We start from the raw sequence: 26,229 nt of genomic DNA on the forward strand, positions 1-26,229 counted from the left end.
CTACTGCTTTCCCAAGCAACAGCAGAGAGCTGGATTGGAAGAGGAGCAGCCAGGACTAGACCCAGTGCCCATATGGGATGCCAGCGCCACAGGTGGAGGATTAACCTACTGCACCACAGTGCTGGCCCTTTATGTAAGTTTTTATGCCTGTACTATGCTATTTTAACTAGTATAACTTTTCAGTATGCTTTGAAATCAGGTATTGTGTTGCTTGCTGCTTTCTTTCTTTCATTCGTTCTTTTTTTATGCTCAAGATTTTTGGATTGCTTTCCTAATTCTGTAAAGTTTGTTCTTAAAATTTTGATAGGCATTGCACTGACTCTGCATATCACTTTAGGAGTATGGACATTTTAACAACATTAATTATTGTAATCCATGAACACAGACATCATTTCACTTTTTGTGTCCTTATTGATTTCTTTAACTAGTGTTTTATAATTATAATTGTAATAATTATTTATTATTTTTGAGATAACATTTTTAATTTTCATTATAGTCAAAAGTTTAATGACTTTACAAATACAGAATTCAACAAATCAAAAAGTAAAATAACCGTAGTCCTAGCACAATAGATTAAACTGCTGCCTGCAATGCCAGTATACCATCTGAGCACCAGTTCCAGTCCAGGATGTTCCGCTTCCTATGCAGCTCCCACTAATGCACCTGGGAAAGTAGTAGAAAACAGCTAAAGGTCTTGGGCCCCTGTCATCCATGTGGGAGACCTGGATGGAGTTCCAGGCTCCTGGCTTCAGCCTGGCCCAGCCATTTAAGGAGTGATTCAGCAAATGGAAAATCATTCTCTCTCTCTCTCTTTCTCTGTAACTTTTTCAAGTAAATAAAGAAATTTTTAAAATAAAAAAGTCTGCACTCCAGCAGGAAAATAAGCAAGGGTTATAAACAGTAATGAAATGAAAAGATGTTCAACCTCACTTATATTTATTTTGAAACAGTCACAAAATCATTAAAATTATTGTAGTATGTAATTCCTTTCAACTTATTTGACAAAGATTTATAAGAAAGTTTGACAAAACTCTGTACTTGAAGCAAAACTGAAACACGTAGGCATAAATATTTAATTTTTTCTAGCTATTGTCAGTGGGACATTATTTCCCTTTTACTGAGATCATTTTTGGTATATAAAAATGATGTTCTTTTTTATATGTTAATTTTGTATCCTGTAACTTTACTGAATTAGTTTATCAGTTCTGAGAGTTTTTCGGTAGAGTGTTTAGGATTTTCCATGTACAGAATCATGTCATTCACAAACATGGATATTTGGGGAGTGAAATAGCAGATGGAAGATCTGTGTGTGTGTGTGTGTGTGTAACTCTGTTTTTTTTTAATTTACTTATTGATTGATTGATTGATTTTTTGACAGGCAGAGTGGACAGTGAGAGAGAGAGACAGAGAGAAAGGTCTTCCTTTGACGTTGGTTCACCCTCCGATGGCCGCCGCGGCCAGCGCACTGTGGCCGGTGCACCGTGCTGATCCGAAGGCAGGAGCCAGGTGCTTCTCCTGGTCTCCCAGGGGGTGCAGGGCCTAAGCACTTGGGCCATCCTCCACTGCACTCCCAGGCCACAGTAGATAGCTGGCCTGGAAGAGGGGCAACTGGGTCATAATCCGGCGCCCCGACCGGGACTAGAATCTGGTGTGTCGGTGCCGCTAGGCGGAGGATTAGCATGTTGAGCCACGACGCCGGCCACTCTGTTTTAAATAAATAAAATAAATCTTTAAAAAAGTAGACATCCTTGTCTTATTCTGGATCTGAGATCCTGAAAGTGTTTCCCATTTAGAATGACATTACCTGAGGTCTTGTCTCCAATAGCCTTTATAATTTTGAGTTATGTTCCTTCTATATCTAATTGTTTGATAGTTTCTATCCTGAAGGGATGTTGAATCTCAATAGATGTCTTTTCTGCATATATTGAGATGATTTTTGTTCTTTTTTCTGTTGATGTGATTTATTATATTTATTGATTTGCAAATATTGAATTATCCATTAATCCCTGTATAAATCCCACTTCATTGTAACATATATTTTTGATGTAGTGTTGGGTTTGGTTTGATAATATTTTGTTGAGAATTTTTGTAGCCATAGTCATTAAGGATATTGGTCTGAAGTTTTTATTTTTTGTTCTGTTCCTTTTGATTTTGGAATTACAATAATGCTGGCCTCAGAAAAAATAGTTTGGTAGAATTCCATTTTTTCCCAATATTTTGGAATATTTTCAGAAGTACTGGAGTTAGTTTCTCTTAAAGGATTTTGTAGAATTCAGTTGCAAAGCCATCAGGTCCTGGACTTCACTTTGATGGGAGACTTCTAATTACTACCTCAATCTTTTAATTTATCTAGTTATACTTTCCATGTCTTCTTTAGTTAATCTTGATAGGTTGCATGTATGCAGGAATTTATCCACTTCCTAAACGATTTGCAATCTGATACCATGTAGCTGTTCACAGTGTTTCTTACGGCTTTTGTACATCTCTATTATCAGTTGTAATGTTTCCTTCTTTACCTTTAATTTTGTTTGAAGTTTTTTTCCTAAAAGTTTGTCTATTTTATTTTCTTGTTTGTATTATTTTTTTATTTCAATTTCTGTTATTTCTGCTCTGATCCTTACTATTCCTAAGTTTTGTTTGCTCTTGCTTTTCTGAGTCTTATGCTTTAGTAGATTATTTGAAATCTTTCTATTTTTTAATGTATGTGCTTATTGTTATAAACTTCCCACTTCATACTGCATTTGCTGTGTCCCACAGCTTTGATATGTTGTTTCAAGTTCCATTTGTTTCAAGAATTTTTTAATTCCCCTTTGAATTTAACAATAACCCATTGATCATTTAGGAATATGTTGTTCAGTTTCCATGTATTTGTAAATTTTCTGTTTTTCTTGTTGATGATTTCCAATCTTATTTCTTCATAGTATGATAAAACACATGGTATAATTTCAAATTTTTAATTTACTATGACTTGATTTATGGTCAAATATATCATCTATCCTCGATAGTTTTCCATGTACTTGTGAGAATATGTATTTTGCAGTTGTTCTGTAAATATTTGCTAAGATCATTTGCTCTGTAGTATGGTTCAAATCTGATGTATTTTTATGATTTTTTTGTGGTACAGTTTAACTATGATGTATTTTTGCTGAATGAGATGATTTGTCTATTGATGACAGTGGAGTGTTGAATCTCCTACTATTACCTATGTTTGATTTATATCTCCCTTCAGGTCTAACAATATTTGCTTTAAATATTTGGGTTGTCTTGTGTTAGGTGCATATATATTTATCTTTTTAAACCAGGAACTTTTACTTGAGGTATGCAAATTTTATGCATTTCATATATACAAATTTAGGAACATAGTGATTCTTCCCACTCTATCCTCCCTCCCACCCAGACTTTTACCCTTTTTCCTCCTCCCTCTCCTATTCCCATTCTTATTTTTTACTAAGATCTATTTTCAATTAACTTTCTTTCTTTTTTCTTTCTTTTTTTTTTTTTTTGACAGGCAGAGTGGACAGTGAGAGAGAGAGACAGAGAGAAAGGTCTTCCTTTTTGCCATTGGTTCACCCTCCAATGGCCGCCGTGGTATGTGTGCTGCGGCCAGCGCACCGCGCTGATCCGAAGGCAGGAGCCAGGTGCTTCTCCTGGTCTCCCAGGGGGTGCAGGGCCCAAGCACTTGGGCCATCCTCCACTGCACTCCCTGGCCACAGCAGAGAGCTGGCCTGCAAGAGGGGCAACCGGGACAGGATCGGTGCCCCGACCGGGACTAGAACCCTGTGTGCCGGCACCGCAAGGCGGAGGATTAGCCTATTGAGCCATGGCACTGGCCATTCAATTAACTTTATACACATGAAATTAATCTTACACTAAGTACAGAGTTCAACAAATAGTATAAGAAAAAACTTGTCCTCAACATTCGAGACAAGGGCAGTTCAAGGTCATTGCACCTCAAAGTGTCAATATCACTTATATAGATTACATTTTGGGTACTCTATTAGTTACCTCAGATCAGGGAGATCATATGGCATTTGTCTTTTTGGAACTGGCTTATTTCACTAAGTATAATGGTTTCTAGTTGCATCCATTTTGTTGCAAATGACATGATTTCATTTTTTGCTTCCATAGTGTAGTATTCCATCATATACATATCCCATAATTTCTTTATCCAGACTTCAGTTGACAGACAGCTGAGTTGATTCCACATCTTAGCAGCAATAAACATGGAGGTACAGATAACTCTTCTATATGCTGATTTCATTCCTTTTGGATAAATTCCCAGGAATGGGATGGCTGGGTCATATGCTAAGTCTATATTCAAATTTCTAAGGTATCTCCCTACTGTCTTCCACAATGGCTGTACCAGTTTATATTCCCATCAATATTGTGCAAGGGTACCTTGGGGAAGGTCATTTTTGGTTGAGTCTGATTGGGCTTCTTTGAGCTTCTTGTATCTCAATGTTAACATGTATTGCAAGACTTGAAAAGTTTTCAGCTGTGATTTCATTAAGTAGATTCTCAATGCTTTTTGCTTCTCTTCTCTTTCAAGTATCCTTATAACATGAATATTTGTTTGCTTAATGATATTCCCTATGTCTCATAGGGTTCATTCATTCATTTTTTATTTCCTTCTGATTAGGTTATTTCAAAAGTATTTTGTGAATATGTGAAGTCTTTTCTGTTATTTAAGTTCTAAATTGTATTTTATATTTCATTGATTGAAGTTTTCAGCTCCAGAATTTGATTGATTTTTCAATGATTTCTATCTTTGTTGAATTTCTCACTCATACCATCCTTTATTATTCTCATTTCATTGAATTGTCTATCTATATTCTATTGATTCTCATTTAGCTTCTGTAGGATCATTATTTTATATCCTTTTCTAAGCATTTCATAGATTTCTCTCAAATGTGTTTTTTTTTTTGAAAGTCATTGTATTCATTTGGGGTACTGTGCTTCCTTACTTCTTCATGTTTCCTGTGTCCTAATATTGACATTTATATTTGTGCTGTAAGACTGCCTTCTTCTTTTTGAGATAGTTTTATTAGAAAATACTTTGTTTACATGCAATGTAGAGTGTCGGTTGGTTGCATTTATTTTGTTTCTAGGTGCACTCAGACACATAATCATTAATTTCTTCACCTTTTCTCAATGAACGAGTATCTATGAATGCCAAAGTTGTATAGTATGTAGAAGTTCATGAAGGTATTAGTATGACTTTGAAGTAGATGTGGGGATTCCCATAGAACTGGTTGTGAATCATACTAGAGTTTTTGATGGCAATAGACACATTCTTAGTGCTGTGAAACATAGACAAGGCTGTCTTCTTGTTCCACCAGGTAATTCTTAGTGATGGTGGAGCTTCTTCACTAATAACTGTGTTCCTGGAACTGTGTGATGTAAAGAAGACATTCTCCAAAACCTGCTGAGTGGGCATGGGTGATGGAGCTAATAGTACCAAAATCACCAGTCCCAGCACTGGGAGACACAAAGGGGAATTTGCTGAGGGCCCTTGGGGTGAATATAGTTTATGCTTGGGATTGTTTACTGGCAGGACTAGAGCAGTGGGATGCAGGTAGTGTCTTCTTTAGGTCCCATATATTGGGTTCAGATGATTATGAATAATATAGAACTAATAGACTAAGTCCTGGAACTGCAGAGCAAGAAGGGTACCTTGACTAGATCTCACAGGGAAAATGTATGTTATGCTGGGAATTACAAATTGGCATCTACGCGTGGTAACTGTGGCATGGAGATCTAGCCTTCCCTAAGACTCATGGGCCAAATTCAAGGTTTACTGGGAATATAGAGCCAATAGTCACAGTTCTAGAGCACATGGTGATGTAAAGATCTACTCTGGTCTCATGTTTCACATGGAGGTTATGCTAGGGATTGCGTACTGGCAGGCACAGTTCTGGAGCAATGGAATGCAGTCCCACTGGGTGATTTAAGTGATTCTGTAGAACATAACTCCAATAGTCTCAGTTCCAGAGCTGCAAGATTTGGAGGGTACTTTACTCACATCCCACAGGTCAATCACAGATAATTCTGAGGACTATTCACTAGCAAGATGGGATCAGTAGAACACAGAAAAGCCTTCCCCCAGGCTCACCAATATGCTTATAGAACAAACAGTAACATATCTACAGCTCTAGGCTACAGTTGAGTTCTTACCCAGGTCCCTTGTTTTGAATGTGAGTGACTTCTTGGAATATAGTTCCAACAATCCCAGCCCCAGTGCTGTAGGTGTTATATATTAATGTTAGCCATTGTAAAACACACCAGACACTGGAGTAAGGGAAAGGGTTTATTGGGGAACACCCTACAGACCAGAGTGAAGGGGTGGTGAAGGAAAAAGAGAGAAAGAGAATATAAGAAAGAAACAGAGAGGAGAGGAGCCAGCAAGGAAAGATAGAGCAGAGCAGAGGAGAGAGGAGAGCAGAGAGCAGGAGAGGAGAGGAGAGCTAAGAGAGACAACCAAGAGAGAAGAACCAAGAGAGCACGTGTTCAGGAGCATGCCTTTTTAAAACTTTGCCTGAGGGCAGGCAGGGAAGCAGGAGCAGCAAATCCCATTAGGATGGGGGTGGAGCCTGGTTCAGGTAGCTGGGCCATGCGGCCACCTGACTAAAACTACACCAGTTTCCTAACAGTAGGACTTGGAGAGTACCTTACCCAGGACCAATACAATGATTGCAGGTTTTACTGGAGATTGTGCAGTAGCAGGTGTATGTCTGGAGCAGAGGAAGGCAAAGGTTGTCTTCCTTGGGCTGTACAGTGAAGCACATAGGTCCCTGGGACTCATACAACTGACAGTCACAATCTTAGGGCAGCTGGATGTGGTGGAGCCCTTATCCAGGTTTTACAGGGCAAGTGCAACTTATTCTGGAGGCTTTGGGCTGGTAGCTGCCAGTCTAAAGCATAGGAATGCAGATAGGGTTCTCTAAATCTCATCAGTGAGTGTGAGTTACATCAGAGATTATAGCACCAAAAGTCACAGTCTCAAAGCTATAGGACTTAGGATGCTTTGACTCCTAATTCCAAAGGGCATGCAAGGATGATCTTGGGGTTTATTCACATCATCAATAGTTAGTAATTATAGATACAACTGAATTAAATTCTTATATGTGCTACATATATTCTCTATTTTCCTTTTTCTTGCACTCTTCTATTTTTTGTCACGTTGGTTTTAATTGAACATTATTTATGGTTCAACACTCTCTGTTCTTTTTATACATTTTTAAGATTTATTTACTTATTGGAAAGGCAGAGCTACAAACACACACACAGAGAGAGAGAGAGAGAGAGAGAGCTACCATTTGTTGGCTTACTCCTTAAATGGCCACAATGGCCAGAGTTGGGCTGATCTGAAGCCAGGAACCAGGAGCTTCTTCCAGGTCGCCCACATGAACACATGGTTGCAAGCATTTGGACCATCTTATGCCGTTGACCCAGGCACATTAGCAGGGAGGTGAATCAGAAGTGGAGCAGCTAAGACTTGAACTGGTACTTACATGGGATGCCAGCACTGCAAGTGGTAGCTTTACCTACCACAATGCCACAATGTCACAATGCCGGCCCCATAAGTATTTCTTTAGGAGAAATTTTAGTAATTGCCTTTGATTTCACACTAATCAAAAGAAAAATTGAGTAATTATATTAATTTCAGACAAAGCGGACTTTAGAGCAAGAAAAATATTGGAGATCAAGAAGAACATTACATAATGATACAATTGTCAGTCTTCAAAAAGACAAAACAATTTTTTTTTGAGATTTACAAAGATTTATTAGAGTAAAACACCTCCAGCCAGAGTGGCATGCAGGGGGACTTCCAAGAGAGGAAAACATCCAAATAACCTTGCAGCACTAGGGTTTTTAAGTACAGTTTTGAAAAAAATGAAAAGTTGACAATCAGATTGGCATTCACTTACCAGGCAGGGACAAAACCCAAAGGATCTGATTTACAATCATTTATCCTATCTGGCTTGCTCATGAGAAAACAAAAACCACAGGTAACTTGTTTTCAAAATAAACTGTGAACTCAGGAAGATAAAATCACCACTACCTTGCTATTCTCATGGTAAATTTGGAGATTCCTAAGGAAGGAGGGCAGACATTTTGTTCTTGCTAAAGAAAATATTTTTGCGTGTCAGGGGATTCCAATACAATTCCATCAAGGTGGCATGTACCAATGCCATCTCACTAGTCCAAATGATCATCTTCAGTTCACAATTGATCACACTGATAGGTCTAAGAGTCAAAGGGATCACACAAACAAGACTAATGTCTGCTAATACTAACTGATAGAACCAAAAAGGGAGAGAAAGATCCAACGTGGGAAGTGGGAGACACAGCAGACTCATAGAATGGCAGATGTCCTAAATAACACTCTGGCCTCAGAATCAGCCCTCAAGGCATTCGGATCTGGCTGAAGAACCCATGAGAGTATTTTAGGCATGGAAAGCCAAGACACTCTGGAAAAAAACGAAGAAGACCTAAATGAAAGATCTCTGGGAGTGAGATCCCAGTGGAAAGAACGGTGCCATCAAAGAAGGAGGTACCTTTCTCTGAAGGGAGGAGAGAACTTCCACTTTGACTATGACCCTATTGGAATAAGATCAAAGTCAGCGAATCCTAAAGGCTTCCATAGCCTTGGCAACTCATGACTAGAGCCTAGGGAGATTACTGATGCCATGAACAGGAGTGTCAAATTGTTAAATCAACAACAGGAGTCACTGTGTACTTATGTCTCATGTGGGATCTGTCCTTAATGTGTTGTCCAACGTGAAGTAATGCTGTAACTAGTACTGAAACAGTATTTTTTAATTAAACTTTTATTTAATGAATATAAATTTCCAAAGTACAGCTTATGGGTTACAATGGCTTCCCCCTCCCAAAACTTCCCTCCCACCCACAACCCACCCCTTTCCCGCTCCCTCTCCCCTTCCAATCACATCATGATTCATTTTCAATTCTCTTTATATGCAGAAGGTCAGTTTAGTATATATTAGGTAACAATTTCAACAGTTTGCCCCCATATAGTAACACAAAGTGAAAAAAAATACTGTTGGAGTACTAGTTATAGCATTAAATAAGAGTGTACAGTACATTAAAGACAGAGATCTTACATAATATATTTTTTTAAAAAATTAATTAATTTTCTATGCCATTTCCAATTTAACACCAGGTTTTTCCTTTTTTCATTTCCAATTATCTTTATATACAGAAGATCGATTCAGTATATAATTAGTAAAGATCTCATCAGTTTGTACCCGTGCAGAAACACAAGGTGTAAAAATACTGTTTCAGTACTAGTTATAGCATCACTGCACATTAGACAACACATTAGGGACAGGTCCCACATGGGATGTAAGTACACAGTGACTTTTGTTGCTGACTTAACAATTTGACACTCCTGTTCATGGTGTCAGTAATCTCCCTAGGCTCTAGTCATGAGTTGCCAGGGCTATGGAAGCCTTTAGAGTTCGCTGACTTTGATATTATTCCGATAGGGTCATAGTCAAAGTGGAAGTTCTCTCCTCCCTTCAGAGAAAGGTACCTCCTTCTTTGATGGCCCTGTTCTTTCCACTGGGATCTCACTCACAGAGATCTTTCATTTAGGTCTTCTTCTTTTTTTCTTTCCATGGTATCTTGGCTTTCCATGCCTACAATACTCTCATGGGCTCTTCAGCCAGATCCAAATGCCTTAAGGGCTGATTCTGAGGCCAGAGTGTTGTTTAGGACGTCTGCCATTCTATGAGTCTGCTGTGTATCCCACTTCCCATGTTGGATCTTTCTCTCCCTTTTTGATTCTATCAGTTAGTATTAGCAGACACTTGTCTTGTTTGTGTGATCCCTTTGATTCTTAGACCTATCAGAGCCATCGAATGTGAACTGAAATTGATCACTTGGACTAGTGAGATGGCATTGGTACATGCCACCTTGATGGGATTATATTGGAATCCCCTGGCACATTTCTAACTCCACCATTTGGGGCAAGTCTGATTGTGCATGTCCCAAATTGTACATCTCCTCCCTCTCTTTTTCCATTCTTAAATTTAACAGGGATCACTTTTCAGTTAAAATTTAAACACCTAAGAGTAATTGTGTGTTAATTTTTTTAAAGTGGTATAAAATAACTTTTATTTACATAATTTATATCTATAGAACATAACTGCTTTGTTTAGAACAAGAAAATTTACAAATGACAGATACTGCTTTTTTTTGTCAAATATTTCTTCAAGCAAGATAATATACATGGTCACTTCTAATTCAAATAACATGGTGGTAAACAGTGGATATTAACATTTTTATCTGTGTCTCAATCATTTACCAACATTTAGGCCCTGAAACCATCATGTTGATTACTTTCTAAAGACATCAATGTTCAGAAGGAAAAATCAAGAAAAGATAAATACCATCACATCTCCTTTAAGATTTATAAAATCAATTCTTTGCAACATCTTCTTACATTAATCAGACTCAGCATGGGCCTTTCCATCTTACAAGATAAATACACTGACTATGTTTCTCTTTGCCCAAGATTCATTTTAAGAATAACTAGGATAATTTAGTTGGCCAACTTTATCCTCTAATAAAAGGAATGCCCTCTGTATTCTTTGTACAGTAATTTTATCTTCCATAAAATTATTTTACTGGAGATGAGCAGGAATAGATGTGGACAAAGTTAAAAATAAATATTACACAGGGATAACAGTCATGGATATCTAATACTCAACATTAATTAAGAGAAGGAAGCCTTTTCAGAATGAGATTGTTTAGAATTTACAAAAACAAGTTATAAAATAGCAATGTGGTTTACTCCATGATTTTTGTAACATATTAATCACACAAAATAAATAAATGCATATCTATAGAGAATTTCCCAGTTTATACATCCTCTTTTGTGACAAAAAGTTACTGTAAATTTTACTATAAGGCAATGAATAAGAAAGCTCTTACAGCAATCATTTCAACAGATTAGCTTTACTGTTACACTTGCTGAGCCACACCCCTTCTTACTAAGGAGCCTGAAAACTGGCTACCAGTGTTTCAACATATAGACACAATTATCTAGACTTTAAAATATCTTCCCAATAAAAATCTGATCAGTTCATAATGCAATCTACACATCTGACTTTTAGGCACAAGTCATGATTTCAACAACTCATACATAGACACATCAGCACCACAGGGGTCAAATCAAACTAGGAGCCCAATTTCAGCCACCGTCCTTCAGTCAAGCACTGTCTATGGCTGCTTTCCCACTCAAAGGGCAGGCTTGTCTGGCTGCCACGGTGACATCTGGCAAACCCCAAATTATTCTGCACAAAATGTTTCCAACTCAAAAAAGCTTTGCAAATAAAACCACAATCAATCTGCTCTTGGAGAAGTTTAATCTGAACTCCTAAGATTTGCTGGAGTAGGTAACAGATAATTATCTACTCTATTTAATAATATGTAAATCATGAAACTTCAAAATTAAAAACCCTTAAATTCATATTGATGATAATCACTGACTTTTATATAAAGTCTTATTACATTATTTTCTACTTTTAACTTCAAAATTATGTTGTGTACTTAAAGGCCTAAGAAGTTCCTTGAGCAGAAATTAATGGTGGAAAAACTATCAAGTTTTTTTTTTTTTTTTAAAAAAGGAGTGTGTATGTGTGTGTATAAAGGAAATTGCGTTTTATATGGAAATTTGTTCATAAATCAACTTACGAGTTTTTCTCACCCATGAAAATCCTGAGATTATTCAAGAAATGAAAACAAAAAATTTCACAGTACAAAGGTAATAAACTAAACGATGGAAAAAAAAAAGCATTCAACACATATACACTACCCAAACATTTTAGTTGTATCATTTTAAATATCTTTAAAATTAAAGAGGAAAAGGAGACTAAATTTGTTAATGCCTCCCTTACCCACAATCAGAGGGATGAAAATAATTAAAACTGACTAGCATTTTAAATAAAAAATTTAAAAATAAATAAGCTCTCTGATGTGTCATTTTATAAATAATAACTTTAAATACTAGTTCTTCAATTAGGACTAATGTTACATCACCATGAATTAGAAAAATACATATTTTTCAGTCAGCCAAACAGCTGATAATAGAAAAGTTTTAATCTTAGCATACTAAAGTGGAATTTCACAATTTGCTTTTATATACTTAAAGGCAACTGAAAAGGCCTTCATCATCCCCCCAAAAGACAGACAAAGAAAAAAACCTTCCAAAAAGAAGTTCACAAAATGTTAAAGACAATCAGCCTCCAAAGACGTCGGCTCTGTGATCTGTACAGAGATATTTATCCACGACATTCCCAATGTCCATGTGTGCTCCGCACAGGAAGAGTCAGAATGTAAACAAGAGTTGCATTGCCGTCTGAGAAAGCAGGTCCTAATCGCTTGGTACTTCCAAAATGCTGAATCAATCAGAAGGAAGGAACCTCAAGCAATCTTTTCCACTGATTACAAAAGCTTCCAATCAAGCTTCAAGCTCCTTAATATTCAAAATCAATCTAAAGAAAAAAGACAGTGATTTTTTTTCCTTTCCTTTTTTGCAAAATACTGCTTTGTTGATGTAATTGAGTCCAGAAATTAAAAAGATAAAAAACCTAAGAATGTCTTATTCTATTTCATCCACTTCAATGAAGATATCATTGAAGAATCTCAGAGACTGAGGTTGGCTCTTCCGCAGGTACCTGCTTCTGGCCACTTTTACACTCTTCTGTCAATAAGGGTTGATCACGAGAGTCCTGAGCTGCTGAATCGCCAACATTCTCAGACTGAGTATTAGCAACAACACCTGGAGATGGAAGTGCATCAGAGGACTCTGGATTTTTTTTCTGGCCTTCATTGAGTGGGGTAGACCTTTTCAAATTCTGTCTTGATACAGGTATAAGAGGTTTTAGGCGCTTCTTTCTATGGACCTGAGTGGGTTCATCAGACTCCAGACTATTTTTTGAACATATTAAAGATAAAAATCCCAGGGGTCTTCTGCCAGGTCTGGACAGTGGCGGTTTTGTGGCGGGGGCCCTGCTCTCCATCTGCTGAGATGTAGAAGCAGCATCAGTCCTTCCTTCCCTATCAGACACTGTTGTCTCAACCTGAGGTAACTGAGGCACACTTTTCTCTCCAAGTGTATGGCCAATGTTATCAAGAGTTCCAGATCCTATACTTCGCAGAGTTGATTCGAGGTGCTCCTTTTGAGGTTCTGGACTCAGCGTGCTTCCTATGGTAGGAGAAATATCTTGACCCTTGTAAGACTTCCCTGCTTCCTCAAAAACATTTATTAATTCCTTTGAACATACCTCAGAGGTGTATTCTTGACAATCATCTCCTGACGCGAGTGAACTCTTTTTGGCAGGAGGAACCTGGTCACTCTCATCAAGGCTGCAATGAAATCTTTTCCTAGATATAAGATCCAAATTAGCAGGAGGCTTTTTAGAATCATCTTTTCCAAAATCTGATAAATACATGTCATCTTTAATAAATGATGTTACTGGTAAATTTACACTCTTATTACCTTTTTCTTCAGTGTTCACTGACTTCACCAATATGGGTGCTGGCAACAAAGGGGCAGGCATTAATTGGGCAGTGGCGTCAGTAAATTCTTCAGCTGTGTTAGTTGGGATTTCCACCAGAGTTAGAATGAATGCTTGTTCATCTTCCCCTTCTTCATGGATGTTAGCAACCACATTGACTGTTAAATCCTGAGAATTGATTACATTCTCTTGTTGGACTTCTGGAATACTAGTTGGTATACACTGCGGCACGTGAAGGGCGAGCACACTGCCTCCCTCAGACTCCTGTCTCAGGGGCTCGTCAACAGAGCTCTCACCGAGAGCGAGTGTGCAGGCCGCTGGCTCTGGGGGAACAAGCGGAGCAGCTGACGGCATCAGCACGGTTTCCGAGCCCTCTTCTTCCTCTTTATCTCTTTGAGTTAAGCTTGCTTCTTGTGAAATACTCGTCTCACTGGCACCATGTATGCACTCCAATGTGCCCTGCTCCTCATTCTCTGCTGCTGTAACTGGTCCAAAGCCTTTATCTTCCACTTCTGTTGCTCTGGGAGCATTTTCCTCTGTTTCTCTTGGAATCTCTGCTTTTTCCTCTTGGGTTACACACAAACTGAGAACTTCCTCAAGAACATGAAGTCTGCTGGTCCGTAAAACTTTCCCAAGGTTGGGTTTAGGTTTGACAAATCTTCTTCTCATTCTCAAATTACTGGTGACTTTAGATGCTGTATTGCTGGCTGGTGTTGTATTCTCCTTTACTTTTTCCACTAAACCAATTTCTTCTCTAGTGCTTTGTTCCTCCAATACAATCTTGTTTTCTTCGAATGATTCAGGAGTTGTATTGATGACAGGTGAAGAAAGCTCCTGACACTCATGAACAATTTTGAAATTTACATTATCTGGGCTGAAAGGAATATGGCTTTCACTCTTTGAATCAACATCAGTAAGTACACATACACCTTCATCCTGTTCAGTATTGATCTCTGACTGCAATACTAAGTCCCCCATTGTAAGTAAAGCTATGGCTGCTTCAGCACTTCCATCGTTGGTACCTGGTTCATCTTGGGTATGTACACTGGTGGTCATTTCAAATGATGATGCACTCAAATTTTCTTCTTGTTTCATTTCCTGAGCAGTCACATCTGTGTTTGAGAGCTGATCTTCAACAACTGCTATGCATTCTATGTCTGGAACATTCACAGTAATCTCAAGCTCTTCCATTGTTTCCTCAATCTGAGCAGAAACAGGTTCAGGAGATCTGAGACCAACAGGCACAAACACTGGAGCTTTGTTTACTTCTTCTGGGGCAAGATGATAGGTCTCTTCCTCAAAATAAGACTCAAAATCTTCAGCATCATCCTCCTCTTCCTCCTGGGAAGCCCGAAGAGTCACCAGCGTGGCCCTGGACGCTCTAGGTTCCTTCTTAGAGGTCCTACCCCGAATTCGTTTTGATCCACGTCCTTTGGTGACATTTGGCTTGATTTTCCTACGCATTCTCCTTTTATTATGACCCATCTTACATTCAGAGGCAGAAGAGATAGTTGGTATTTGATCTGAAGCAATTTTAGAGTAACTTGATTCTTTTAACAGCTGTGGATAGCTTGGTTTACTGATACACTGATTCTCAACAATGGGAGACTGAGATTTATCGCCTACAGTTTCCTCTTCAACATTTCCTGATGGTCCAACTTCTTCTAACTGAGCATCTTTTTCAGCCAAACCAGACTCTTCAGCACCTACACCATCTTTTCTTGGTGAAACCTCCAGAGACGTCAGAAATTCAGCTTTTTCTTTTAGAAGGAGCTGAGTGTCAGAATCTCCAGGCTGCAGTATATTATCTTCTGGTTTGCTTGCCTCGCTCTGATCTGCTGTGCCTTTTTCTATATCTGGTTCCTCTTTCGTACCATGTGCTGTTCCCAAATTTGGCTTCGCCTTTTGGAATTTCCCTGTTATCAATTGTGCAGGACTAGGAACATATGGCTTATTTTCATGTCTCATCTTTTCATCTAAAACATTTATTTTGTTAACATGAACGTTTTCTACAAGAACCACATCATTTTTTTGAGTTTCATAAATTCTGCATTCTGAAACTTTGGAGGACACAACTTCGATTTCAGTTCCAATTTGTGAATTTTGCACAGTGAGGGATTTCTCATTAGCTTCATCATTTTGTAGTACTGCTCTTTCTTCCTGAATTACACTTTTGGCTTCGCTTTTTTCTATTTTTCTTTGTCCAGCCTTTCTTAAATTTGGTCTGGGTCTCTGAAGTCGGCCCCTTATTGGTTGAACAGTTTGGATAATACTTTCTTTCATTTCTTGTTTAAAGACATTTTTATTCTGAGTTCCACTGGAAAGAGCCACGTCATTTTCTTGGGTTTCTGCTGACTGAGACTTCTCTTCAGGTTCACAAGAACCTGAAGGTAACAGGTCCTTTTCAGTTTGTGCACACGGCAGCATCACAGTGTCCTCCTTTTCTTTTTCATCTGATTCCTCTTTTCCTCTTGATGGCATGAGGGAAGCCACAGCCTGTTGGGAAGGGAGAGTATTAGCTTGTTCAGTGCCCTGCTGTACTACAACAGGCTCCATTTTATCAGCTTCTGATTTCTTTCCAGGTGCACATTTCCCTGCTTCTATAGTCTCTCTCTTTAAAACTTCTCTTGCTAAATTTGGTTTCGGTCTTTTAAATCGACTTCTCACAAAGGTGCAGGTTTAACTTCTAGTGGCTTCTGTTCTTGAGGAAGAGATACGCTTAAATTGGTATCTGACAAACACTCTGCAGCATCGGGCAGCTGCATCCTCTGGTCTTCTTTTTCACTGACTTCAGCAGCGGTCTGTGAAGAGGCCTGCAAGTCATTTAAGGGACTCGATTCTTCTTTCTCAGAGTGCCTGTTTTCTTCCAAAGGTGCCGTACACAGCACTGACAGGGTTTCATTGCTGGTGTTTTTTATATCCAGTGGAGGCACAGTGCTGCTGCAGTCACCACTACTGCTCTGCATTACATCTGTCTCAGTCTGTCTGCATGTCTCCTCTGGCTTACTTTCCCTTGGAGAAATATCTACTTTTCCAGTTTTTTCCAAATCTGCCCCCAATTCCTCAATAACGATGCTTTCAGATCCGCTCTCCTTCAAGGAAATGCCTTCTACAGTTTCTTCCAGATTCTCCTCTGCTTCCTCAGTGGCAGCTGTTTCTCTTGGTACTTCTTCCAACAGGGAAATGTCTTTTTTTTTTTTTTTTCAGTTTCTTTCACATTATCCTCCCTCTCTTCTGTGGCACTGATCTCCACTGGTACATTTTCCCTTTGAGAAACTTCTTCAATTCCTTTCAGCTCTGTTTCCACATTACATATAGTTCTGACCTCTTCTGAGGCCGTCACCCGTGAAGATATTTCTCTTCTTTCAGTTCCTTCCAAAACGTCCTCCCTCTCTTCAATGACATCAACCATCTCTGGTATCATCTCCCTTGGGGGTATTTCTCTCTCAGTTTCTTTCAAACATGCCTCTGTTTCACCTGCAGGCTTGATCTCCTCTGGGATGCTCCCCAGTGGGGTTACCTCTCTTCTTTCAGTTTCTTCCAACACTGTGTCTATTTGCTTGGTGGCATCATTCACCTCTGACACCCCCTCCATCAGGGAATCCTCTCTTCCAGCTACTTTGGAATATGTTTCCATTTCTACAGTGACATTACCCGTTTCTGATACCTTCTCCCTGGGAGAGATGTTTCTTCCAGTTTCTTTTGAATCTGACTCCAGTTCTGTGGTAGTAGTGGTCTCCACTGGTACATTCTCCCTTGGCAGGGTGTCTAGTCTTATAGTTTCTCCCAAAGCTGCTGTCAATTCTCCAGAGACAAGAATTTCCTCAGGTACCTCTTCCTTTGAACAAATTTCTCTCCTCCCAGTTCCTCTTCCTATATTTGGCTTTGGTTTCTGAAATCTAGTCCTTGGAATTTGTTTGCATATATTGGCTTTATTACTCTCTTGAATGCTGAGACATTCATTAAGAGCTTGGGGTTCATCTGGCTGCGCACTCTGAAGAGAAATATCCTTTTTCTCAGGCTGGGATGTAGTATCTTCAAACTCTAAATTTTTGCATGACTGATCTTCCATTTGTTGAGAAACGTCCCTATCAACACACGATTCAGTTTGATGTTCTTCTATATTGGCCCCTATTTTTTCCTGTGATGCAAGAATTTTTCTTTCAGCAACATTACCAACATTTGGCTTTGGTCTTTGCAATCGGCCCCTCATTAGTAGTGCAGGTTTCAAAGACTTTGGTGAATTAGTTTCCTGAAGACAATCTTTCTCATTCAAATTTGAGATAGGTTCAGCTTCTGAGTTCTCTTTCTGTGTAGTCTCCATTCCCAAAACGTCAGATGCTTTCATTTTATCCTTTTCCATGTGATTCTTTTCAACAGTTTCAGGAAGGGAATTCTTGTTCTCAGTGTCTGCTTTGCCTTGTGAAAGAACAGATTTCTTCCCAACTGCCCTTGATAAATTGGGTTTAGGTCTCTGAAGTCGACCTCTCAACACCGGTTTAACATTTTCTGTTTGCTAAGTATCCAGTGATTTACTCTTTAGGTCAGCATTCCTTTCTTCTAGACAAGGACTTTCAGCATTATTTAGCTCACACGTTGCTGAAACTTCAACTTCTGAAGGCAAGTCTGAGGTGCTTGATTCTGTAGACTCAGTTGTTCCTGACACGGCATCTTGGTGATTACTTGATGGAAGAATGGGGTCAATTATTCTCTCAGCTTTCTGGCCAGAGGCTGAGTGCACACTGCCATCTACATCCTGCACACAGGAGACTTCCTGCTGCTCACTGCATTCACCTTCAGGAAGCACAGGCCGGAGAGACTGGCACCCACTCTTGTGTTTTTCCGCTCTAGAAGACCCTGATTGATCAGTCACATTTCCTGAGAAATTTTTTACTTCTTGTTTATTAGTTTCATCTTGATTCATCCTTCTCCTTTTTTTTTTTTTATTTAGGTCTTGTTCTAATGCAACCTGTTCTGAACTCTGTTCTGAGACCGCAGACTCTTCTTCCACTGTCTGAGCATCCTCTTGAGATGCTTCTTTGTCTAACACTGAAGTACTCATTGACTCCTCTGGTTCCTCCTCTGGTTCATCAATCACTGCTTCACTGGCAACTTTTTTCACTTTTACATTTTTCCGTGGTTTGGAAGCTTTCTTCTCCTTTAAACTGTTGTTTTTAACGGATTTTTGTTTTCTTTTCTCTTCTTCAGCAAGAACTTTCTGAAGCAAATGAGCAAAAAAATCGAAGTCAAAAGGGCACTTTTCCTGGAAGGCTTTATCTATTCTCCATCCATTTGTTTTCTCTTCTTAATTTATTAAATTTATTCTTAATTTCTATTCTTGCTCTGTGGGGAAAAAGCTGTCCAATCATAGAAAAGTCAGTTCCTACCATGCTGATGGCTAAAAAAAACATATCCGTTTCTTTATTTGACCACGGTTTAGAGTAATAGTTTTTCCTAAAGCTGGAATATGTAGTTGTAGAACCACGTTCAAATATAGGGTCATTTTCCTCAACGACACAGGGGCCTTTTGTCCTTAAAACTTCTACAGTCAAACTTTCTTCATCCAAAATGATAGAACCATCTTCTGCCACTTTCACTCGTGGGACCAGTAACGGCCCATCATCTGTCTCTTCTTCCAGTTCTTCGTTACCTTCAGCATCAGGAGCATTCTTACTCTCTTGCTCTTTTGTTTGGACTGATGGCACTAATTTTTCAGTTTTCCTTTCTTGTTCCAGTGAAGAAGTCATTGGATTGTTATCTGGTAGGTAATATATGAAGTCTCTCATAGTCATTTTTGAACGATCTAGTGGTCTCTGACTTTCATTTAGGGCATATTTGTTTTTCCACTGTTTCTTCTCTTTTCTCAACTCTTCTTTCAACATTTCCCTCAGTTTCTGGGCTTTGTATATTCGGTATCTGTCCGAGGACGGCTGTTTCTCTTTCGTTGGAACGGGGTTCGGCTGTGGAGCATCCTGAACAGCTGTGGCTACGGGAGGAGATTCTGAAGGAACACTGACACTGGGTTTAGCCAGACTAGAAGTACTTGACACTCGCTTTCTTCTCTGTGAGACAGTAGAGGGAGATTTACTGGATTCTTCAACACCATTACCACCACCAATCTTTTCATCACTGCTCTTGGGAGCCTTTTCTGGGGGCTCCACTCCCCCGGAATCCACCGCAGGCACATCCGTGGGCTCCGCTGGCTTCGGGGCAGAGGGCACGGCAGGCTCCGGCGGCCTGGGAGACTCCTGTCCATGCTGAGGCACAGGGGCACTGGAGCCCCTGGCATCTCCACCCGGCCTGACATTCGGCTTCACACTAAGGCGTGCCCTGCGGATCATGGCGGAGCCAGGGGGCCCAGGGAGGCGGCCCCACGGCCGCTCTGAGCCCCGAGCCCCGACCCCAGCCCGAAGGGGCTAGGAACGACTTCCCTCCCCACAAGGCCGCACCACCAGCCCAGCGGGCAGCTACCGCAGTTTCAGGCCCCCGCCGCCGCCTCCTCTCTCCCACCGCCGCCTCTTCTTCATGACCCTGCCACATTAATAGCTAAGTTTCTCCCTCCTCCCTGCTCCCCCACCTTCAGAGGGCATTGTGTGTTAATTACAGAGTTCAACCACTAGTACTAGAACAACAACAACAAAAATAACAAAAAATACTAAAAAGGATAAAGTATTACATTGTACATCTAGAGTCAGGACAAGAGCTGATCAGTTCATTGTTTCTTATAGTGTCCATTTCACTTCAACAGGTTTTCCCTTTGGTGCTCAGGGAAAACAAATGATATTTGTCTCTTTGGGACTGGCTTAATTCACTCAGTATGATGTTTTCCAGATTCCTCCATCTTGTTGCAAATGACTGGGTTTCATTGTTCCTTACTGCTGTATAGTATTCTATGGAGTACATGGACATTCTTCTCAGATCTGGAAAAAATGATGCTGAAATTCATATGGAGACACAGGAGACCTCGAATAGCCAAAGCAATCCTGTACAACAAAAACAAAGCCGGTGGCATCACAATACCAGATTTCAGGACATACTACAGGGCAGTTGTTATCAAAACAGCATGGTACTGGTACAGAAACAGATGGATAGACCAATGGAACAGAATAGAAACACCAGAAATCAATCCAAACATCTACAGCCAACTTATATTTGACCAAAGATCCAAATCCAATCCCTGGAATAAGGACAGTCTATTCAATAAATGGTGCTGGGAAAATTGGATTTCCACGTGCAGAAGCTTGAAGCAAGACCCATACCTTTCACCTTACACAAAAATTCACTCAACATGGATTAAAGACTTAAATCTACGATCTGAAACCATCAAATTATTAGAGAGCATTGGAGAAACCCTGCAAGATATAGGCACAGGCAAAGACTTCTTGGAAAATACTCCAGCAGCACAGGCAGTCAAAACCAAAATTAACATTTGGGATTGCATCAAATTGAGAAGTTTCTGTACTGCAAAAGAAACAGTCAGGAAAGTGAAGAGGCAACCGACAGAATGGGAAAAAATATTTGCAAACTATACTACAGATAAAGGGTTGATAACCAGAATCTACAAAGAAATCAAGAAAATCCACAACAACAGAACAAACAACCCACTGAAGAGATGGGCCAAGGACTTCAATAGACATTTTTTGAAAGAAGAAATCCAAATGGCCAACAGACACATGAAAAAATGTTCAAGATCACTAGCAATCAGAGAAATGCAAATCAAAAGCACAATGAGGTTTCACCTCACCCCGGTGAGAATGGCTCACATTCAGAAATCTACCAACAACAGATGCTGGAGAAGATGTGGGGAAAAAGGGACACTAACCCACTGTTGGTGGGAATGCAAACTGGTTAAGCCACTATGGAAGTCTGTCTGGAGATTCCTCAGAAACCTGAACATAACCCTACCATACAACCCAGCCATCCCACTCCTTGGAATTTACCCAAAGGAAATTAATTTGGCAAATAAAAAAGCCATCTGCACATTAATGTTTATTGCAGCTCAATTCACAATAGCTAAGACCTGGAACCAACCCAAATGCCCATCAACAGTAAACTGGATAAAGAAATTATGAAACAGCATTTTTATACCTTGTGTTTCTGTGTGGGTGCAAACTGATGAAATCTTTACTTAGTATATACCGAATCGATCTTCTGTATATAAAGATATTTGAAAATGAAAAAAAAAAACCTTGGTGTTAAATTGGAAATTGCATAGAAAATTAATCAATTCTTAAAAAAATATCATGTAGGATCTCTGTCCTTAATGTGCTGTACATTGTGATTTAATGCTATAACTAGTACTCCAACAGTATTTTTCACTTGGTGTTGCTATGTGAGGGCAAACTGTTGAAATCTTTACTTAATATATACTAAACTGACCTTCTGTATATAAAGAGAATTGAAAATGAATCATGATGTGATTGGAAGGGAAGAGGAAGTGGGAAAGGGTAGGGTTGTGGGTGGGAGGGAAGTTATGGGGGGGGGGGAGCCATTGTAATCCATAAGCTGTACTTTGGAAATTTATATTCATTAAATAAAAGTTTTAAAAAAAAGAAAATCTTTTTGGGGAAGAAAGCAGTTGTTAATAGTAAATCCTTACAGAAAGGCATCACAGTAGTGAGGCAAAAACCAATAGAACTGCAAGGAGAATAGACAAATTTACAGGTAGAACTGAAGACCATAATACCCTGGCAATAATAATTGACAGATCAAGTGGGAAGGAAATCAGTAAGGAAACAATTGAATTAAACATCCCCATCAAATAACTGCATGGGAACTGACATTTTATAAACTACTTCATTGCAGCAGAAAACAGTTTCTTCTTAAACACATATGGTACGTTCACCTAGTCATATTCTGGATGATGAAATATATCTTAACAAATTTAAAAGTAAAGAAATTATGCAAAAAGAAGTACTTACTAAACATAAAGGGCATTTATTAGAATTAAAACATAAACTGGGAATTTTCTCTGTCCTCAAAAATGTTAGAAGTTTAGTAGAGTGGAAGCATTTGGCACAACAGTTATGATATGCTTGGGATGCCTGCATGCCAAATCACAGTGCCTGAGTCTGACTCTAGCAAAGATATATCTTAAAGAGAAATGTGATGATTTCACTAAGGAAACTGGCAAAGACTAAAAAGTGAACAGATTAGTAATAAGAGTTACTGAATATATTACTGAATGAAGATAATCAGTTGGTTTCTAATTTGAGCTAATGACCCAACTTCCATTATAGGGCATTGGGGAAAGGGCAAATGTGATGGAGATGATAAGGATCTTATGTTTTTGTTTATTGAATTTCATGAAGTTGTAGGAAATCCAGAGGTATTTAGTTTGCCAATAACCGAACCCAGTCATTCATGAATGAAGTTCCGAAAGATAAATGAAAAGGAGATAAAAAAAATAAGTTGATCAACTTATCTGGTGCAACTGAAGTCATAGAAGTGGATGAGATTACTGAGTACAACTGTATAGAGAAAGAAAGGGGCCCAGAATAAAATCCTTAGGAACACTAAATTTATAAGAAATGAGAAGATGGTGACTATGCAAGAAGATTTAATAAGAGAAGCCAAGTAGTAGCTAGAAATTAGAAGAGAGTGATATGTTCAGAAGCAAGAGAAGTAAGGATTTTGAGAGAGAATATGAAGTTATCAAGATCAAATGCAGCAAAAGATAATATTGATAAGTGTCACTTGGATTTAACATTAAGATTTTCTTTCTAATCACAACACACAAAAAGCAGTTTTAACAAAGTCATAGGAGGTAGAAGCTACATTGTGATGGGTTTTTAAATGAACAACAGGTAGAGAGAAACTGTGTGTGTGAGTGTGTGTGTGTGTGTGTGAATTTCAGGAAGGTTGTTTCTGAAGGAACGATGACAGAATAAAGAGATTTCAAAAGTCAAATGAGCTATATATCTATAACTGTACAAGTGTAACACTAAAATAGCAATGGACAAAGTGACAACAGAAGGAAGAAGTGACCTTCTCTTGAAGAGGTATGTAAGTTATACCATTAGTGGAAACAAATATCACAGCAAAGAAGAGAAAGGATTGGCCAACAGTGTTTATTTCTAATAAAAATGAAGTATGGGGGAACAAAATGAAGTATGATGTTATAATCCTGAAAATGAGGGAATTGCTGGATATTAAAAGTAGAAAAGATAATGTCTATTGAGGTCCTTGGCCCATCTCTTCAGTGGGTTGTTTGTTTTGTTATTGTGGATTTTCTTGATTTCTTTGTAGATTCTGGTTATCAACCCTTTATCTGTAGTATAGTTTGCAAATATTTTTTCCCATTCTGTCGGTTGCCTCTTCACTTTCCTGACTGTTTCTTTTGCAGTACAGAAACTTCTCAATTTGATGCAATCCCAAATGTTAATTTTGGTTTTGACTGCCTGTGCTGCTGGAGTATTTTCCAAGAAGTCTTTGCCTGTGCCTATATCTTGCAGGGTTTCTCCAATGCTCTCTAATAATTTGATGGTTTCAGATCGTAGATTTAAGTCTTTAATCCATGTTGAGTGAATTTTTGTGTAAGGTGAAAGGTATGGGTCTTGCTTCAAGCTTCTGCACGTGGAAATCCAATTTTCCCAGCACCATTTATTGAATAGACTGTCCTTATTCCAGGGATTGGATTTGGATCTTTGGTCAAATATAAGTTGGCTGTAGATGTTTGGATTGATTTCTGGTGTTTCTATTCTGTTCCATTGGTCTATCCATCTGTTTCTGTACCAGTACCATGCTGTTTTGATAACAACTGCCCTGTAGTATGTCCTGAAATCAGGTATTGTGATGCCTCCGGCTTTGTTTTTGTTGTACAGGATTGCTTTGGCTATTCGAGGTCTCCTGTGTCTCCATATGAATCTCAGCATTATTTTTTCCAGATCTGAGAAGAGGAAATCCAAATGGCCAACAGACACATGAAAAAATGTTCAAGATCACTAGCAATCAGAGAAATGCAAATCAAAAGCACAATGAGGTTTCACCTCACCCCGGTGAGAATGGCTCACATTCAGAAATCTACCAACAACAGATGCTGGAGAGGATGTGGGGAAAAAGGGACACTAACCCACTGTTGGTGGGAATGCAAACTGGTTAAGCCACTATGGAAGTCTGTCTGGAGATTCCTCAGAAACCTGAACATAACCCTACCATACAACCCAGCCATCCCACTCCTTGGAATTTACCCAAAGGAAATTAATTTGGCAAATAAAAAAGCCATCTGCACATTAATGTTTATTGCAGCTCAATTCACAATAGCTAAGACCTGGAACCAACCCAAATGCCCATCAACAGTAGACTGGATAAAGAAATTATGGGACATGTACTCCATAGAATACTATACAGCAGTAAGAAACAACGAAACCCAGTCATTTGCAACAAGATGGAGCAATCTGGAAAACATCATGCTGAGTGAATTAAGCCAGTCCCAAAGAGAAAAATATCATTTGTTTTCCCTGATCGATGACAACTGAGCGCCAAAGGGGAAACCTGTTAAGTGAAATGCACACTATAAGAAACAATGACCTGATCAGCTCCTGTCCTGACTTTTGATGTACAATGTAATACTTTATCCTTTTTAGTATTTGTTGTTGTTGTCGTTGTTCTAGTACTAGTATTTGAACTCTGTAATTAACACACAATTATTCTTAGGTGTTTAAATTTTAACTGAAAAGTGATCCCTGTTAAATTTCAGAGTGGAAAAAGAGAGGGAGGAGATGTACAATTGGGGACATGCTCAATCGGACTGGCCGCAAATGGTGGAGTTAGAAATGTGCCAGGGGATTCCAACACAATCCCATCAAGGTGGTATGTACCAATGCCATCTCACTAGTCCAAGTGATCAATTTCAGTTCACAATTGATGGCTCTGATAGGTCTAAGAGTCAAAGGGATCACACAAACAAGACAAGTGTCTGCTAATACTAACTGATAGAATCAAAAAGGGAGAGAAAGATCCAGCATGGGAAGTGGGATACACAGCAGACTCATAGATTGGCAGATGTCCTAAGCAACACTCTGGCCTCAGAATCAACCCTCAAGGCATTCGGATCTGGCTGAAGAGCCCATGAGAGTATTGTAGGCATGGAAAGCCAAGATATCATGGAAAAAAAAAAAGACCTAAATGAAAGATCTCTGGGAGTGAGATCCCAGTGGAAAGAACAGTGCCATCAAAGAAGGAGGTACCTTTCTCCGAAGGGAGGAGAGAACTTCCACTTTGACTATGACCCTATCGGAATAAGATCAAAGTCAGCGAACTCTAAAGGCTTCCATAGCCATGGCAACTCATGACTAGAGCCTAGGGAGATTACTGACGCCATGAACAGGAGTGTCAAATTGTTAAGTCAGCAACAGGAGTCACTGTATACTTACATCCCATGTGGGATCTGTCCTTAATGTGTTGTCTAATGTGAAGTGATGCTATAACTAGTACTGAAACAGTATTTTTATACTTTGTGTTTCTGTGTGGGTACAAACTGATTAGGTCTTCACTAATTATGTACTGAACTGATCTTCTGTATATAAAGAGAATTGGAAATGAAAAAAAACAACCTGGTGTTAAATTGGAAATGGCATAGAAAATTAATTAATTTTTTTAAAAAAAAACTATTATGTAGTATCTCTGTCTGTAATGTGCTGTACATTGTTATTTAATGGTATAATTAGTACTCCAATGGTAG

General features: G+C 39.0%; 1 protein-coding gene across 1 annotated transcript; it reads right to left on the reverse strand.

The window, feature by feature from the left end:
- Positions 1–11,584: 11,584 nt before the first annotated feature.
- Positions 11,585–19,888, reverse strand: LOC133774526 (transcription factor TFIIIB component B'' homolog). Its single transcript, XM_062212291.1, is given in 5 exon segments — positions 11,585–12,671; positions 12,673–16,216; positions 16,219–16,744; positions 16,747–18,852; positions 18,854–19,888. Coding segments are annotated over 5 exon segments (7,254 nt in total). The 3' UTR covers positions 11,585–12,628.
- Between the last annotated feature and the right edge of the window lie 6,341 nt (positions 19,889–26,229).

The sequence above is a fragment of the Lepus europaeus genome, chromosome 15 (assembly GCF_033115175.1).
Source record: "Lepus europaeus isolate LE1 chromosome 15, mLepTim1.pri, whole genome shotgun sequence".
NCBI classification, from domain to species: domain Eukaryota; kingdom Metazoa; phylum Chordata; class Mammalia; order Lagomorpha; family Leporidae; genus Lepus; species Lepus europaeus.